This window comes from Nycticebus coucang, chromosome 18 (genome assembly GCF_027406575.1).
Source record: "Nycticebus coucang isolate mNycCou1 chromosome 18, mNycCou1.pri, whole genome shotgun sequence".
Taxonomy (NCBI): domain Eukaryota; kingdom Metazoa; phylum Chordata; class Mammalia; order Primates; family Lorisidae; genus Nycticebus; species Nycticebus coucang.
The window spans coordinates 79,619,528-79,637,382 of NC_069797.1; the positions used below are offsets into that span (position 1 = coordinate 79,619,528).

Below are 17,855 nucleotides of genomic sequence, written 5' to 3' on the forward strand. Positions count from 1 at the left end.
AGTGCTAGGATTACAGGCGTGAGCCACAGCGCCCGGCCCAGAAGATATTAACAAATGGAAGAACATACCATGCTCATGGCTGGGAAGAATCAACAATGTGAAAATGTCTGTACTTCCCAAAGCTATCTACAGATTCAATGTAATCATCATTTAAATACCATTACCATATTTTCAAGATTTGGAAAAAAAATTCTTCATTTTGGCTCAGAGCCTGTAGCACAGTGCTTACGGCGCCAGCCACATGCACTGAGGCTGGCAGGTTGGGGCCAGCTAAATAACAATGCCAACTACAACAAAAAAAGAGCCAGGTGTTGTGGTGGGTGCCTGTAGTCCCAGCTATTTGGGAGGCTGAGACAAGAGAATCATTTAAACCCAAGAGTTTGAGGTTGCTGTGAGCTGTGACACCACAGCACTCTACCAAGGGCAACATACTGAGACTGTCTCAAAAAAAAAGAAAAAAAAAGATGGATAGAATATTTAAATATAAGGCATGAAACAATACAAATCCTTGAAGAAAGTGCAGGGAAAACACTGAAGATATGGGCCTGGAGAAAGATTTTTATGAAGGAGACTTCTGTGGTAATTACAGCAACAACAAAAATAAACAATAGGACTAATTAAACTAAAAGCAGATAAAGAAACAACAATGAAAGCAAACAGACTACTTTGGAAATAGGAAAAGATATTTGCATATTATGAATTGGACAAAAGCTTGGTAATTAGGATCTACAGAGAACTCAAATTAATCAACAAAAAAAAGACCCAAGAATCCCATGTATCACCAGGCAAGAGAGATAACCTTCTCTAAAGAAGATAGATGAAAGGCTAACAAACATATGAAAAAATGCTCATTACATGTGGTGCCTGTGGCTCAGTGGGTATACTGAGGGTATACTGAGGGTGGTGGGTTCAAACCTGGCCCCATATACTGAGGGTGGTGGGTTCGAACCTTATCCTGGCCAAACTGCAACAACAACAACAAAAATAGTCGGGCGTTGTGGTGGGTGCCTGTAGTCCCAGCTATGTGGGAGGCTGAGGCAAGAGAATCACCTAAGCCCAGGAGTTGGAGGTTGCTGTGTGCTGTGTGATGCCACGGCACTCTACCAAGGGCAATTAAGTGAGACCTAAATTCAGAATAGAAAAAAGCCCTCTAAATCAAAAAACAATTAGACGTGAAAATAGATGATTAAAAGAAAGTTTTCTAAGGGTTTTTTGGTGGTTTTTTTTGAGACAGAGCCTCAAGCTGTTGCCCTGGGTAGAGTGCTGTGGCATCACAGCTCACAGCAACCTCCAACTCCTGGGCTCAAGCGATTCTCTTGCCTCTGCCTCCCAAGTAGCAGAGACTATAGGTGCCTGCCACAACGCCCAGCTATTTTTTGGTTGTAGGCGTCATTGTTGTTTGGTGGGCCCGGGCTGGATTTGAACCTGCCAGCTCAGGCGTATGTGGCTGGTGCCTTAGCCGCTAGAGCCACAGGGGCCACGCCTGGTGGTTTTTTTTGAGACAGAGTCTCACTTTGTCTTCCTCAGTAGAGTGCCCTCGTGTCACAGCTCACAGCAACCTCAAACTCTTGGGCTCAAGTGATTCTCTTGCCTCAGCCTCCTGAGTAGCTGGGACTACAGGTGTCTGCCACAACGCCCAGCTATTTTATTACTATTATTTTTTGAGACAGAGTTTAACTTTGTCACCTTCGGTAGAGTGCTATCAGCTCACAGCAACCTCCAGCTCTTGGCCTTAGGTGATTCTCTTGCCTCAGCCTCCTGAGTGGCTGGAACTACAGGCGCCTGCCACAACACCCGGCTATTTTTTTGTTGCAGTTTGGCTGGGGCAGGGTTCGAACCCGCCACCCTCAGTATATGGGGCCTGCGCCCTCCTCATTGAGCCACAGACGCTGTCCTGCCCGGCTCTTTTAGAGATGGGATTTAGAGATGGGATCTGGCTCTTGCTCAGGCTGGTCTCCAACTCCTGAGCTCAAGGGATCTGACCTCCTCAGCCTTCCAGAGTATTAGGATTACAGGTGTGAGCTACCAAGCCTGGCCAAGGGTTGTTTTTTTTTTTTTTTTTTTTAGACAGAGTCCTATTATGTTACCCTCGGTAGAGTGCCATGGCATCACAGCTCACAGCAACCTCAAACTCTTGGGCTTAAGGGATTCTCTTGCCTCAACCTCCCAAGTAGCTGGGACCACAGGTGCCCGCCACAAGGCCCGACTATTTTTTTTTTGTGATTGTTGTTGCAGTTGTCATTGTTGTTTAGCAGGCCTGGGCTGGGTTTGAATCCGCCAGCCTTGGTGTATATGGCTAGCGGCCTCACCACTGTGCTATGGGAGCCAAGCCCAAGGTTTGTTTTTTTTTAAAGTAAATTCAAAGGCAAATGATAAGTTTGGAAAAGATTTATAAAAGTAGCAACTGCCTTAATATATAAAAGAACTCTTATAAACCAAGAAGAAAAGTACAAACGCACTAGTAGAAAAATTGGCGGGGCGGTGCCTATGACTCAGTGAGTAGGGCGCTGGCCCCACATACCGAGGGTGGTGGGTTCAAACCTGGTCCCAGCTGAACTGCAACAAAAAAAAATAGCCGGGTGTTGTGGCAGGCGCCTGTAGTCCCAGCTACTTGCGAGGCTGAGGCAAGAGAATGGCCTAAGCCCAGGAATTGGAGGTTGCTGTGAGCTGTGTGATGCCACAGCACTCTACCGAGGGCAATAGGGTGAGACTGTGTCTCTACAAAAAAAAAAAAAAAAAAAAAAATTGTCAAAGAACATGATAGATAACTAACAAAAAAGCTATGGATAAAAAATAAGTTAAAAGGACTGGGTGCAGTGGGTCATGCCTATAGTCCCAGCACTCTTGGGAGATGGAATCAGGGGGATCACTAGCAGCCAGGGGTTTGAGACCAGCCAGAGCAAGAACAAGACCCTGTCTCTAAAAAAATAGAAAAACCTGGGCAGTGCCTGTGGCTCAGTGAGCAGGGCACTGGCCCCATATACTGAGGGTGGCGGGTTCAGACCCAGCCCCGGCCAAACTGCAACAACAACAAAAAAATAGCTGGGCGTTGTGGTGGGTGCCTGTAGTCCCAGCTACTTGGGAGGCTGAGGCAGGAGAATCGCCTAGGCCCAGGAGTTAGAGGTTGCTGTGAGCTGCGTGACGCCATGGCACTCTACCAAGGGCGATAAAGTGAAACTCTATCTCTACAAAAAAAAAAAAAAAATAGAAAAACCAGCCATGCATTTTGTCAGATGCCTATAGTCCCAGCTACTTGGGAGGCTGAGGTAGGAGAATCACTTGAGCCCAGGAGTTAGAGGTTACTGTGAACTGTGATAATGTCACTGCACTCCAGCCTGGTGACAGAGCAAGTGTGTGTCTTGGAAAGAAAAAAAAAGGAAAAAAATAGGTTAAAAGTATTTAATATCATTAAAGATATAAGAAATTTCTTATTACGGATGCAATTATTTTACTTATATCCACAAAGATTTAAAAAATAATATCTAGGGGCGGCGCCTGTGACTCAGTAAGTAGGGCACCAGCCCCATATGCCGAGGGTGGTGGGTTCAAACCCCGCCCCAGCCAAACTGCAACAACAACAACAAAATAATAATAATATCTAGATGGGTAAAGCTATAGTAAAATGGATATATGATATAATTTATAATTTTATTTTTTTCAGTATAATAAAGAGAAATTTTATTTAGGAAGAACAAAGAGAAAGTTTAGAGCACATCCAAAGAGAGATGGAAGTGGTCCCTCTCATGAAGGAGCAGAAGTGAGAGAGACCTACTTTGTAATTTTAAACAACAGGCTCGGCACCCGTAGCACAGTGGTTACAGCCATATACACTAAGGCTAGCAGGTTTGAACCGGCCCGGGCAAGCTAAACAACAATGACAACTGCAACAACAACAACAAAATAACCAGGTGTTATGGTGGGTGCCTATAGTCTCAGCTACTCGGGAGGCTGAGGCAAGAGAATCGCTTAAGCCCAAGAGCTGGAGGTTGCTGTGAGCTGTGACTCCACGGCACTCTACTGAGGGCAACAAAGTGAGACTCTGTCTCAGAAAATCCCCATCAAAACAAAGGAAAAACCAAAAAACCCAGCAGGACACACATCAAAATAATACTGGTAATTACGTTTGGGTACTGAAAATTTGAGGCTTTTATATTTATTGTATTTTGAAGTGTCTTTAATGAAAATTTAAGACATAAACAACTGCTAAACAACTACTGGAATACAGTGCTGAGAGGAAGGAGCGGTACCTGAGCTGTGAGGTGGGGCTGCGGTGCTGAGGCCACCACGCCTGGGCTCTGGGCTTCAGGACTTGGAGGAAGCGGGTAACGCGGTGGTTTCCCTGGAAAGAAGATGGGAGAAAGTGTCTGTTCTCTGTGGAGACATCATTTCTGCATTTCTCTTGTGCTGAACACAAATATTCAAAAATAGCAGCATGTTCCTTTCCAAAAGCAAGAGAAACGGGAGAGGGATGAACAACTGTGAGCTGTGACTTTTCAGCAATGTGCACGGACATGCAACACAGCGCCACTGCCATACACATCTCAGAAATGAACACGTTTGTTAACAAACCCAATGACATCGCCTTTCCTATAAAATGAGAAGCAAAAGTTTAAGTACATAAACTTAAAAATTATGGCTGTAGGTGTGTGTGAGTGAGAGAGCGAGTGAGTGTGTGTGTGTGTGGAGACTCAGCTTGGTGTTGTCGGTGACTTCCCCCTCCCCTCCCCCCCGCCGCTGCAGTGGCCGCTCCCTGGGCCCTCCCTGGGCCGTAGGAAATGAGCGATAACAATGACATCAAGGTGGAGAGCGACGACGAAGAGCAACCGAGGTTTCAATCTGTGGCTGACAAACGGGCTCATCATAATACACTGGAAGAGGGCGGTGCCTGTGGCTCAAGGAGTAGGGCGCTGGTCCCATATGCCGGAGGTGGTGGGTTCAAACCCAAACCCAGCCCCGGCCAAAAACCACAAAAAAAAAAAAAATAATAATAATAATACACTGGAAGAAAACGTAGGGACCACATTAAAGACAGCTTTCACAGTTTGCGGGACTCGGTCCCATCACTCCAAGGAGAGAAGGCATCCCGGGCCCAAATCCTAGACAAAGCCACAGAGTATATCCAGTATATGCGAAGGAAAAACCACACACACCAGCAAGATATTGATGACCTCAAGCGGCAGAATGCTCTTCTGGAGCAGCCAGTCCGTGCACTGGAGAAGGCGAGGTCAAGTGCCCAACTGCAGACCAACTACCCCTCCTCAGACAGCAGCCTCTACACCAACGCCAAGGGCAGCACCATCTCTGCCTTCGATAGGGGCTCGGACTCCAGCTCAGAGTCGGAGCCTGAAGAGCCCCAAAACAGGAAGAAACTCCGGATGGAGGCCAGCTAAGCTACTAGGGGCAGGCCAGCAATAAAAACTGTCTTCATCGTCTCATCCTCCTTTCAGTTCATCGTTAGAACCGTCAGAACCATTTAAGAGACTCTATTTTTCTCTTTCTCCCTTTTTTAAAATTTTTTATTTTTGCGTAGAAGCTCTTGGGCAACAGCTCTTGTTCTCCTTCCCCATTTCCACTTTTTTTTTTTTTTTTTAAATGTATTCACTTCAGGGATTCCCTGTCCCCACCAGGAATTTTTAAACCAAAACACCCCAATGTGGCAGCTTTTTCTGTGGAGGACAGACGGCCGGCAGGACCTCTGAGCACATCGTGTCCCGCCCACCCCACCAGCTCCTCCAGCCCTGTTGGGCATGTGCCTGGAGGATGCCTGCCCTGCCCAGGGCTCTCCTCTGGGCCCACCCTCACCTCTGTTTGATAGACTTTGTGAATCTGTGAACTGCTCTACTTTGAGAAGACAACTGGATGGAGTAATCAGATTTACCTCTCCTCCTTTTTTAAGGATTTTTTTTTTCTAAAAATCTATTTATCGTTCCTGTTAAAAGACCAGATCCTTAAAGAAGTTTGTGGTATATAAGGAAAGTGGGGGCAGATTTGCAGCTCAGAGTCTTTGGCGTGTTTCACTCCTGCTCCTCTCAGCCAGCTGTTTCAGCCTGCAGTGCCAGCCTGACAGAGGGCCGCATGACACTCTGGGGGTGTGTATGGGAGACGGCAGCAGTGATGCGGCAGCCTCCAGGGAGTGGTCATTTGGGGGTGGGACAGGGAGGGAGTATGGGGTAGGGTAGAGGTTTTGTATGGAGGGCCAGTGATGATGTTTTGATATTTATTTCCTGCTACTGAAATTTGAATCTGAGTGAATGGTCCCTATTTCTGATGATGTCGATATTGCAAAGCGACAGATTCATAAGGTAATGATCAAATCTTCCTTTCTTTTCGTGTATATTTCTAAGAAATAGAGCCAACTGATTTTGTATGTAAATACCAAGAGCAATTTACCTGGTACTAAAGCCACACCCCAGTGCGGACACTCCCCTGCCCTCACCTCACTTCCTTTCCTGCTGCCCCGGAAGCTGTCTCCACTGTGTGATCCAGCCCTGGTTCTGGCTGCGGTCAACAGATCCCAGTGAAGGGTTTTGTGCGTTTAGGCCTCATTTCTTGTCATTTTCCTACTCCATTCCTGGCATTTGCTGATTTCTAGTGTATACTCTATAGTCTCAGTACGTGTTTGATTCCATTCCATGGAAACAAAAAGTATGTTGTACATACTGCCGAAGAATTGTCTTGCAAGTTAAGGCTTCCCCCTTTACTATAAGACTATAAATAAAAACTTATTTTATCCTTCTTAAAAAAAATAAAAAAAAATTACGGCTGTAATCACTGCTTTAGCATTTGTCTCACTGATAAATCACCTGGGCATCAAAGATCTTTTCTTTTTTTTTTTGTAGAGACAGAATCTCACTTTATGGCCCTCGGTAGAGTGCCGTGGCCTCACACAGCTCACAGCAACCTCCAACTTATGGGCTTAAGCGATTCTCTTGCCTCAGCCTCCCGAGTAGCTGGGACTACAGGTGCCCGCCACAACGCCCGGCCATTTTTTGGTTGCAGTTTGGCCGGGGCCGGGCTTGAACCCGCCACCCTCGGCATATGGGGCCGGCGCCCCACAGACTGAGCCACAGGGGCCGCCCTCAAAGATCTTTTCATCAACTTGTGTAAAGTTACCTAAAGATCTTGGAAATTTAATTTTAATTTGGCATACCTCAAGACATTCTGGACTCGGTGCCTGTAGCACAGTGGTTATGGTGCCACCCATATGCACCAAGGCTGGTGGGTTCAAGCCTGGCCCAGGTCTGCTAAACAATGACAACTACAACCAAAAAATAGCCAGGTGTTGTGGCGGGCACCTGTAGTCCCAGCTACTCAGGAGGCTGAGGCAAGAGAATCACTTGAGTTTGAGGTTGCTCTGAGCTGTGATGCCACAGTACTCTACTGAGGGGGGCATAGTGAGACTCAATCTCAAAAAGAAAAAAAAAAAGAAAAGAAAAAATCTAATTCTGTATTTATTTGTCTGTTTTTCAAGACAGAATCTCATTCTGTCACCCAGGCTAGCGTGCCCTGGGATCAATGTCAGCTCACAGCAACCTCAGGCGCTTGGGCTCAAGTGATCCTCCTGCCTCCATCTTCAGAGTAGCTGGGACTACAGGCGCCCGCCACAACACCCAGGTGATTTTAGAGATGGGGGACTCGTTTTTCTCAGTCTGGTCTCAAACTCCTTAACTCAAGCAATCCACCCACCTTGGCCTCCCAGAGTGTTGGAACAACAGGAGTGTGCCACTGTGCCCGGCCTGTAATTACTGTTTAAATAATATTTTCTGGAATAACAAATCTCAACTTGGTTAAATTTACTGAGGATCCCATGGGGCAGCACCTTTGGCTCAGTGGGTAGGGCGTCGGCCCCATATACCAAGGGTGGTGGGTTTGAACCCGGCCCTGGCCACACTGCAGCAAAAAATAGCCAGGCATTGTGGCGGGCGCCTGTAGTCCCACCTGCTCAGGAGGCTGAGGCAAGAGAATCGCCTAAGCCCAGGAGTTGGAGGTTGCTGTGAGCTGTGATGCCACAGCACTCTACTGAGGGAGATAAAGTGAGACTGTATCTCTAAAAAATAATTTAATTAATTAATTAATTTACTGAGAATCCCAATCAGGCTTTTTTTGGTGGGGGGAGTTATAACTATCGCTATTTAGCATATTGTAAATTAAAAAGATGATTTATCAATTCATTTGAAAATAGCAATGAGGAGGGTGGCGCCTGTGGCTCAGTCGGTAAGGTGCCGGCCCCATATACCAAGAGTGGCGGGTTCAAACCCGGCCCCGGCTGAACTGCAACAAAAAAATAGCCGGGTGCTGTGGCGGGCGCCTGTAGTCCCAGCTACTCAGGAGGCTGAGGCAAGAGAATCGCTTAAGCCCAGGAGTTGGAGGTTGCTGTGAGCTGTGTGATGCCATGGCACTCTACCGAGGGCCATAAAGTGAGACTCCGTCTCTACCAAAAAAAAAAAAAATAGTAGTGAGGAATATTATTAACATATGGGTAGAATCATGAAATTAGTTCTGCCCTGTGGATCTCCTGAGAAGGGGTCTTTAGTGCCCCTTTTTCCAGATGATTCTAGTACGAAGGGGTGAGGCCCCACCATGAGATCACTTCTCTTCAGGGCCCTGATGAGGAGCCTGATAAATAAAAGTCTCCTAAAATAATAAATAATTGCCTCGGTTTGTTGTCCTGAGGCTAGGAAATCAAGTCAAAAGCCCACCAGAGCCCCGATGCCACTCTGCCGGTTGTGAGCAGACAGTCCAGGCCTTCTTAGCATGCACTGAGCAGTGGGACACTGTGCTTCCGCCTAGGGCTTTCTTCCTGGGCAGATGGCAGCTGGGCCCGGGCTACCTGTGCAAAGCTGATGCTCACCAAATCCCCATAGGAAAACTGTACCGGACAGGCTTAGGGGGCTGAGAAAGGTCACTTCCTGGAAGGCCTAGGAACCTCAGCTATTTTGGAAAACCTGGGAAGAAACGAATTTGCTGAAATTTATGGAGCAGGTGAAATCTGGTGGGTTATCTGGGGGTAATTATTATTATTATTTTTACGCTTCATGAATTTGCGTGTCATCCTTGTGCAGGGGCATGCTAATCTTCTCTGTATCGTTCTAATTTTAGTATATGTGCTGCTGAAGCGAGCACAGGGGGCAATTATTTATTATTTTAGGAGGCTTTTATTTTTTTCAATTTAATTAATTAATTTATTTTTGAGACAGAGTCTCACTCTGTTGCCCTGGGTAGGGTGCCATTGCATTATAGCTCACAGCAACCTCAAACTCTGGGGCTTGGACAATCCTCCTGCCTCAGCCTCCTGAGTAGCTGGGACTTCAGGGGTGTGCCACTACTCCTGGTTAGTTTTTCTATTTTTAGTAGAAACAGGGTCTCACTCTTGTTCAGGCTGGTCTCAAACTCCTGAGCTCAAGCAATCTACCCACCTTGGCTTTCCAAAGTGCTGGGATTACAGGCGTGAGCCACTGTGCTGGCCTTATGAAGCTTTTAAAAGATGAATCTGAAATTCCTTATGAAAACTTTTAGCAAAACAAACTTAAAAAGACTGATTTATGGAGATGTGCACATAGGGGAATGACAAATTCACTGGAATGAAGGGCCTGAGAGGGAGGCCTCGATGCAGTCAGAATGGGAGTCCCTGTTGGACTTGCAGAGCCAGGCATGGAGGTCACGGTCAAAGAGCAGCAAGGCTCAGGTGCCAACGGTGGTGAGAAGATGCCAGAATAGGGTGGCATAGAAGCACTGGTTGTTTTGTGACCTGTAGCGTTTTTCTCAAATATACTGCCAGGCAGTGGGCTCATAGCATGCCCGTCACCGAGGTGGGGTCCTGCCTGGTGACAGTGACTTCTGACCAGGCTTCGCTGCACCAGGAACAGCTTCTGTTCTTCCTTTGACCTTCCTGAGTCTGGAGCTAGAGACCTCCTGCCAACTCCAGGCTCCCAGATGTGCCAGTGGACAGATCGCGGCCTTCTCCCCTCAACGGCAGGGTGCACACACCCCAGGCCAACACACCTGCTCTCAAAGACTCACCTTTAGGACGGCCCAACTCTGCGCGGAGTCTGTTCCCCATTTCGATGAGCTGCTCCTTCTCCAGGAGGAGGCTGAGAATTTTTCTGGCTGCTTCCTTCAGTTTCCTCTGGAGCTGGTGCACAGATGAGGTCTGCAGGTGGATGGAGAGCTCCTCTGGGCCCTCAGGCAGCATGGGTGCCCCATCCCCAGTGCCCTGTGAACACACCCACACACAGACAGCCCCGTGAGACCCTGCAGTAGCAAGCTAGCTTGTGAGAAAGCCCAGAGAGCCCCACCACTATCTGCATCACAGGAGAAAGACAAGAGGGATCACCATCCCGTGCTTTTGGGTTTCTTCCTTTTCATAAATGGGATAAATAAATCCCATTTATCATGAATCTCCCAGGCCAAGGCCTGACCTCAGTGGGCCTCATGCTGCGGCCTCCCCACCTCTTGCTCCAGTAAGCCCAGATGCCTGTGTGCTCCTCAGGGCCCTTGAGCCTTGTCTTTTCAGGGAAGGCAGTGAGGAGCCCAGGGATGAGAGAAGCACAGCAGCCTTCAGGGCTTGTGTTGGGCCCTTTCCCAGGAGCAGAGAGAAGAGCTGCCCCTGCCCTTCTGTGGTGCCCACAGGTCTGTGCTGGACCCTGCTTTCTCTTCCCCTCCTTCTTGCCTTCTGTACCTGCTGTCTGGATGCCCCTCAGCTACCGTGAGGGGCCATGGCTTCCCACCATCCTCCTGCCTCAGCCTCCTGAGCAGTTGGGACTACAGGGGTGTGCCACTACTCCTGGCTAATTTGACAGTGCAGGGAGAACACAGAGGTAAATGTAGCTGAGAGGGAGGAAGCTGGTATGGAGGGGGCAGTGGAGCTCCCCAGGCTAAGTTCAGATCTAAACCCTTGCTGGCACTGCACCATCCTCGCTCAGCCTGGCTCACGGCCCACACGACACAACCACTGCACACAAGTGCAGTCCCCATGTGAAGGGATGTCTGAGTCAGGAAAAGTCAGGCATGCCCCAGGCCTGGCTGTGCAGCCAGATGACTGACTCCTGCCTCCACCTCACTGCTGCTAACCCGTGAGAGAGGCTGTGCCATACCACCCTGGTTGGAGGAGCTCCCGAGTCCCAGGAACAGACCAGCACATCCTGTCCAGGCCAGCTTCCTGGTGCTCCTTCCTGGCAAATACCTGTGCCCTCCGGGTGCTGCTGTTCTTTGTGGGCCTGAGGACTGTGCAGCTGGTGTATGATGTTTGGTCCCTCTGGGCACGTGCCACAGGTCAGTGGGAGCAAGGGTAGGGGTCACAGGATGACTCAGCACAGAGGAGACAAATCTCCTCTCCTGGACACAGAAGGGCCTGGGCACCCCACATGCTCTTCCCAGTGAGTGGTGTCTGTCTTCCATGGCAGGGCAAAAACCATGAATTGGGCTATTAGCTTGGGGAAAGTCCAGGCCCCGCACACTGCCAGGAGCCCACGTAGGCTTGGTGAGGCTGATGTGGACAGGAGAATGAGGCCCAGGGCGGGAACCTGTGTTCTCTATAGGAACATATTGGGTTATGTTATTTCAAGTGAGACGAGAATAGTCTTGAAAACAGACTCTGCAGACCTCGGAACACTTGGAGATTTAAGAGAAAATTTACTCTTCAAAAGTAGATGCCTGGGTCAGAGCCCGTAGCACAGTGGTTATGGTGCTGGCCACATACACCGAGGCTTGTTGGTGGGTTTGAATCCAGTCCAGGCCCGCTAAACAACAATGACAACTACAACAAAAAAATACCTGGGCATTGTGGCGGGCACCTGTGGACCCAGCTACTTGGGAAGTTGAGGCAAGAGAATTGCTTAAGCCCAAGAGTTGGAGGTTGCTGTGAGCTGTGACACAACGGTACTCTACTGAAGGCATCATAGTGAGACTCTGTCTCAAAAAAAAACACAAAAAACAAAAACGAAAGTAGATGCCGATGTTGCTGGTCCTGTGCAGGGTGTCCGACCTGAGGGCTCTGGGGATCTTTGTGCCATTGGTCCTAAGAGCACTGGGACTCTGCACGTGGTAACCCGGGAGATGTACAGTGGGACCTTACCTCTCTTGGGTTCAGTTCCTCATAAAATTTTATTTGACAAAGGCTTATTTTGATGATTCTCTAAAGTCCTTCCTCCAAATAAGGATTCTACAACATGAGATATACTTGGGAGTGGGAGCTGGTGGCACCTGGCAAGAGCAGCAGCCCAGCCATGTTGGGCCACCTGCCGCCCTGGGACTGCCCACAGCCATGCTCTGATCCAGCTCATCTTTTTTTTTTCTTTGAGACAGAGTCTCACTATGTCACCCTGGGTAGAGTGCTCTGGCGTCACAGCTCACAGCAAACTCAGACTCTTGGGCTTAAGCGATTCTCTTGCCTCAGCCTCCCAAGTAGCTGGGACTACAGGCGCCCGCCACAACACTCAGCCATTTTTTGGTTGTAATTGTTATTGTTGTTTGGCAGGCCCGGGCTGGATTCGAACCCTCTAGCCCTGGTGTGTGTGGCTGGTGTCCTAGCCGCTTGAGCCACAGGCACCGAGCCTGATCCAGCTCATCTTGAGGATCTCAGGTGTCTGGATGATTAATAGGGAATTAGAAGTTTGGTTTGCTGAGAGTCTTAGCATCTTCATGGAATCTGTGAGCAACTGACCCCCAGGAGTCCTTTAGCAGGCTGAGGCCCGAGCCCCACACAGAGGGCTGTGGCAGGCCTGGCCAGCACTCATGGCCAACACTGCCCCCAAGTGGGCCCCAGATAGGTCCATGTTCCCCACTGCCCTCACAGGGTGGGAAGGCCTAGGGCAGCAATTCTCAACCTTTGGGTCACGACTCCTTTGGGAGTCTCCTGCATATCAGATATTTATATTATGATTCATAATAGTAGCAAAATTATAGTTATGAAGTAGCAACGAAAATAATTTTATAGTTGGGGGTTACCACAACATGAGAAACTGTATTAAAGGGTTGTGGCATTAGGAAGGTTGAGAACCACTGGCCTAGGGGGAGACTGAGTTTGGGTTTCCAACAGGCAGTGGGCAGAGCAGAGGGCCACACCACCCCCAGCAGTCTCTGTGTCTCTGTGGCTGGGCCTGGTTGGGCCAGGGCAGGGATACAGGGCAGGCAGAGTGTGGGCACAATGCTGCACTCGCCTGGTCCCACAAGCCATGGTGAGGTTCCTGGTTCTGTAGACCTGACCCCTTGGCTGGGGTGGGGTCGGGGACACCTAGTTTCTGACAGAGAGGCCCCAAGGACGGTACCCCAGACCTCACTGGCATCCAGCCTCTCCACGAAATCCTCCCTGATCTGAGACTCAGATGGAGAGACTGGGCACTTTGCATCTCACAACCAGAGTTTGCACCTCTTGTGACAGGGATGTGCGGGCACAAAGCAGGCCCTGACTGCACCCTGCTGTCTAGATGCTGCTGTGCCACTCATCTTCCCTGTCTAGGATCCCATGTGGCGCCCATGTGCAGGGTCCTGTGTGTCCACCTGTGTTCTGTGACGTTCATGCTCCGGAGAGACTGGGCCACCTCACAAGTGGCTCACCCTCCATGTGGGTCTGTGCCAAGGCTTCCTCAGGCTTAGGCTCAGGTCTGCATGTTTGGCAGGAGCTGCAGGCCACGCTGTGGCCTTCCTGGTGCAGCCCAGCCAGAGCCATGTGATGTCTGTCTGTCCCAATATTGGGGACATGAACTCTGACAGCTGCGTTAAGGTGGGGTCCCCTAGGGTGCTCCACTGAAAAATTACTATTTCTCTTGGTAATTAAAAAATAATTTGTGGGCCGGGCGCGTTGGCTCACGCCTGTAATCCCAGCACTGTGGGAGGCTGAGGAGGGAGAATCGCTTGAGCTCAGGAGTTCGAGACTCGCCTGAGCGACAGTGAGACCCCAACTCGTGAAAAAAATGGAAAAACCCAGCCGGGCGCCGCAGTGAGCACCTATAATCCCAGCGGCTTCCGGAGGCTGAGGCAGCAGGGTGCCCGCAGCCCAAGTCTGAGGTTGTGGTGAGCTACCACGCCCACTGCACTCTGCTCAGGGGCATAGGGTGGGATTCTGTCTCAACAACAACAAAAAAAAAGTAAAGAAATAAAAAAAAAAATAAGCAACGAAATAAAAAAAAAAAAGCCAAAAAAAAAAAAAATTTGTGGGCCGAGCATGGCGATTAATCCTAGGACTTTGGGAGGCTGAGGCGGGAGGATCACTTCAGCCCAGGAGTTTGAGGTTGCTGTGAGTGTGATGACCCCACTGCACTCCAGTCTGGGTGACAGAGCCAGACCCTATCTCAAAAAAACCCCCAAAATGTCGTGACTGTGGGGAAACGTCATATGAGCACTTGTTTTCTGTCTGCTTGATGTCCCTGCTTTCAGTGGTGATCACCCAGTGGCACTGTTGCTGCCGTCAGCTGATATCCCTTGCCTTTGCTTTTTTTTTTTGAGACAGAGTCTCACTTTGTCGTCCTCAGTAGAGTGCTGTGGCATCACAGCTCACAGCAACCTCAAACTCTTGGGCTGAAGTGATTCTCTTGCTTCAGCCTCCCAAGTAGCTGAGACTATAGGCACTTGCCACAACGTCCAACTATTTTTCTTTTTTTTTGTAGTTGTCATTGTTGTTTGACAGGCCTGGGCCAGATTTGAACCCCCCCGGCCTGGTGTATGTGGCCACAACAGGTGCCAAGCCCTGACATCCCTTTTCCTTGCGTCTTTGTACAAAGCTCAATGGCACACAACCTTTACATACTGCCCACATGTGGTCAGTGGGAGCCCTCCATGCTGGGCGCTGGCCCTGCTCTCTGCTCTTGGTCCTGGGGGGAGAGCTAGAGGCAGATGCTACATGGGCATCTCTATGGGTCTGGAAGAATAGCTGTATTTGTCCTTCACACTGTGGCCCGCACCTGGCACCCGAGAGCACCAAGCACCATCTTTCCACCCCATCCTACCTGTGCTGCTTTCCAAGTGGGAAGCCCGGTCTGGCCCCCTTGTCTCCAGGAGTCAGACCTTATCCAGTGGAGACAGTAGCCTGTCATCTTTCACTCTGGGAGTGACCTCACACCTTCCCAAGGCCACAGGCCACTCAGACCCATAGGGAGCCCAGAGCCCGACTGCTGTGTCTTCTAAACATGGACACTGAGGCACGAAGAACTCTCTGCCTTAGGCCACTTTCACTCCTAGGCTGTCTGCTGTGGATCCAGAACCTCGATTTTAAATTCTGCTTATTGCCAGGCGTGGTGATTCACACCCGTAATCTTAGCACTCTGGGAGGCGGAGGTGGGTGGACTGACTGAGCTCACAGGTTGGAGATCAGCCTGACCAAGAGCAAGATCCCATCTCTAAAAATAGTCGGGCATTGTGGTGGACGTCTGTAGTCCCAGTTACTCAGGAGGCTGAGGCAGGAGAATCGCTTAAGCCCAAGAGTTTGAGCTGCTGTGAGCTTTGATGCCACAGCATTCTACTAAGTGTGACAAAGCGAGATTCTGTCTCAAAAATAAATAAATAAATAAATTCTGCTTATTTGTGTTATTTCTTGCCCCTTCATTCTAAATAAGTGGGAAGAAAGTGAATCATGCAAATGCTGCTAACAAGAACGCTCCCAGGGCCCCTCATGCTGGGGAGCTCCCAGCAGTGTCTTGGGACAAGCTGTGTGCAGGTGCGAGAAAAGAGGTACAGGGGTGCAACCTGCCCCCCGCCTTGTGGTGCTGCCAGCTGGGCCAGGAGCCAACCCCGCAGTTTCCAGACTTGGAGAGGCCTAAGAGCCAGGGCAGGGGCAGCGGGCCCCTGGGGGTAGCACCTACCTACCGACAGATGCAGGTGCTCTAGTCTCCCCAGCCTGGCCCTGTCTTCTCCCCGGCATCCTCACAGTTCTGCCCACACAAAGGCAGATCTGGCCTTGAGAGAGCCACAGGCTGCTCCTGCTTCTCTAGGACACTCTATGCAGCCCTGGCAGCAGGCCCTTTGTAACCCAGGCTGTAGGGATAATCACAGTCTTCCACTTCTGTGCTAGTTCTTCCAGAGAACACAGAGAGCCTTCCAGACATCATTTCACCATCCTTGTACTGATTAATAGGTCACCATTAGTAACCACAGGTCACTGCAGGCCACTAGCAGGCAGTCTGACCTTTCTAACCTTCCCTCACAGCCTTAAGTGGGGGGGGGGGCTATTGGTCAGCTCTGTGACACCACCGAGTCAAGGTCTAGAGCCTGATCCATAGCTCAGAACCTTGGCTCAAACCCAGTCCCAGAGCTGAAGGTGCTCCTGTGGAGGGATTGACTAGGGCTAGGGGCGTAGCTGCGACTGAAGCGGCCCAGGCAGCTCTGAAGGCTGCAGTGAACGCCATATGGCCCCTCACACTGGACGGACACTACATGGCACCAGATAGGGCGGGACACCCTCCTAGCAAACCATGGATGGTCCTATTTAAAGGAAACACAATAGCCATCTTTAGTTTCCCACTTCAGATGCTTTTAACTGAAAGGAGAACTGAGGGTTGGGGCTATACCCCACCCGTGGTGTGAGCAGTCAAAGTAGAGGACCAGAAGGAAAGCAACTCCTGGAGGAAGAAGGCAGAGGAAGAAAAGAAAGGGTGGACCCTGAGAGTCAGGCATTACCCCTGCCACAGCCCAGGGCACTGCAGGTGGGGCACCAGCAAGCACACCTTTTGCAGCACGAGCCCAGAGGGGCCACTGGCAGGAGCTGCCTGGGCCCCCTGGAGCAGAGCAGAGAACCCACCTCTTTCCTGAGAGCTGCAGTGTTGGAGGCTTGTGGCTGCTTCTGGCCTGAAGGTTCCCTTCCTTCCTGCCAGGCCACTGTGAGATGTGCCCCCAGCTCTGCCACCTGCGTTCGCAGCTCCAAAACCTCCAGGTGCACTTGGTCCATCTCATGGGGAAGCTCATGCTGGACAGTGTCAAGCTCAAGGGGTTTCTGCAGCACCTGGGAGGCCATGTAGGAGCAATGTTAGGGAGGAAGCAGCAGGTGCACAGGGCCGCATGAGAGCATGAGATGAGCTATAAGCCAGGGTCTCCTCTGGCTGGGTGTGACCCTAACACCTCACTCTGCTCTTCCTGCCTCCTGGCTGGCCCTCAACATCTCCACCTGTGCTCTGTTTTAGACTCCAAGGCTGTGGGGCAAGTTTGTGCCTGGAAGGTGACAGAGGGACAGGCCCTTAACATCTTCTTCCTGGGGCGGCGCCTGTGGCTCAGTCGGTAAGGCGCTGGCCCCATATACGAGGGTGGCGGGTTCAAACCCGGCCCCGGCTGAACTGCAACCAAAAAATAGCTGGGCGTTGTGGCGGGTGCCTGTAGTTCCGGCTACTCGGGAGGCTGAGGCAAGAGAATCGCTTAAGCCCAGGAGTTGGAGGTTGCTGTGAGCTGTGTGATGCCACGGCACTCTACCGAGGGCCATAAAGTGAGACTCTGTTTCTACAAAAAAACAAACAAACAAACAAAAAAATCGTCTTCCCAAGCTCTAGTCCCAGGTAGAAACAAATGCTTCTAGAAAACTGCAAGTAATCAATGGTAAGTATGGATTTTTCTTTTCTGTTAATTAAAAAGGGCGGAGCTAGAGGGGCAGTTGCAAAGGAGCTGGGAGGGCTGACACTGAGGCTCCTGAGAGGCAGGTGGGAGACCTGGAGGCAGAGGAGAAGTGGAGGTGACCAGAAGGCTGGGAAAGGGGAGCTGCAGGGCTCAGGAGTAGCTTCAGGTGGCTGCAGTGTGGCCAAAAGATTCCCACCTGTGTCCCCAGCCCAGCCTCCCTGGAGTCCCTGGGCTGGCCCCTACCTTGGGCACTTCCCTCCATGTTGTCCTATCCCTCACGCAAGGAGAGCACAAGAGTGAGCAGACAGGGAAATTTGGACACT

The 17,855-nt window shown here is 50.1% G+C and overlaps 2 protein-coding genes and 1 non-coding gene across 4 annotated transcripts in view; 1 reads left to right on the plus strand and 2 right to left on the minus strand.

The window, feature by feature from the left end:
• Positions 1-17,855, minus strand: part of CCDC57 (coiled-coil domain containing 57) — a 131,744-nt gene that overhangs the window by 42,504 nt on the left and 71,385 nt on the right. For both annotated transcript variants that reach the window (XM_053568264.1, XM_053568263.1), the window contains exons 14-16: positions 16,730-16,930; positions 10,021-10,213; positions 4,248-4,339 (exon numbers count right to left, since the gene is read on the minus strand). In XM_053568264.1, coding sequence (XP_053424239.1) covers positions 4,248-4,339; positions 10,021-10,213; positions 16,730-16,930 — 486 coding nt within the window. The remainder of the gene's footprint in view (positions 1-4,247; positions 4,340-10,020; positions 10,214-16,729; positions 16,931-17,855) is intronic.
• On the plus strand, positions 4,776-5,434 carry LOC128569782 (protein max-like). The gene is made up of 2 exons (XM_053568265.1): positions 4,776-4,873; positions 5,003-5,434. Exons 1-2 carry the CDS (start codon positions 4,776-4,778, stop codon positions 5,388-5,390), a joined length of 486 nt encoding a protein of 161 aa, XP_053424240.1. The 3' UTR covers positions 5,391-5,434.
• On the minus strand, positions 9,018-9,123 carry LOC128571352 (U6 spliceosomal RNA). Its single transcript, XR_008375782.1, has one exon. It is a non-coding gene; the product is annotated as a U6 spliceosomal RNA (small nuclear RNA).

Bases quoted from the DNA above. Each gene is read 5' to 3' on its own strand.
- LOC128569782 (XM_053568265.1), top strand. From the start codon at position 4,776: ATGAGCGATAACAATGACATCAAGGTGGAGAGCGACGACGAAGAGCAA. The intron at 4,874-5,002 runs AGAGGGCGGTGC...ATAATACACTGG, and splicing joins GCTCATCATAATACACTGGA to AAGAAAACGTAGGGACCACA.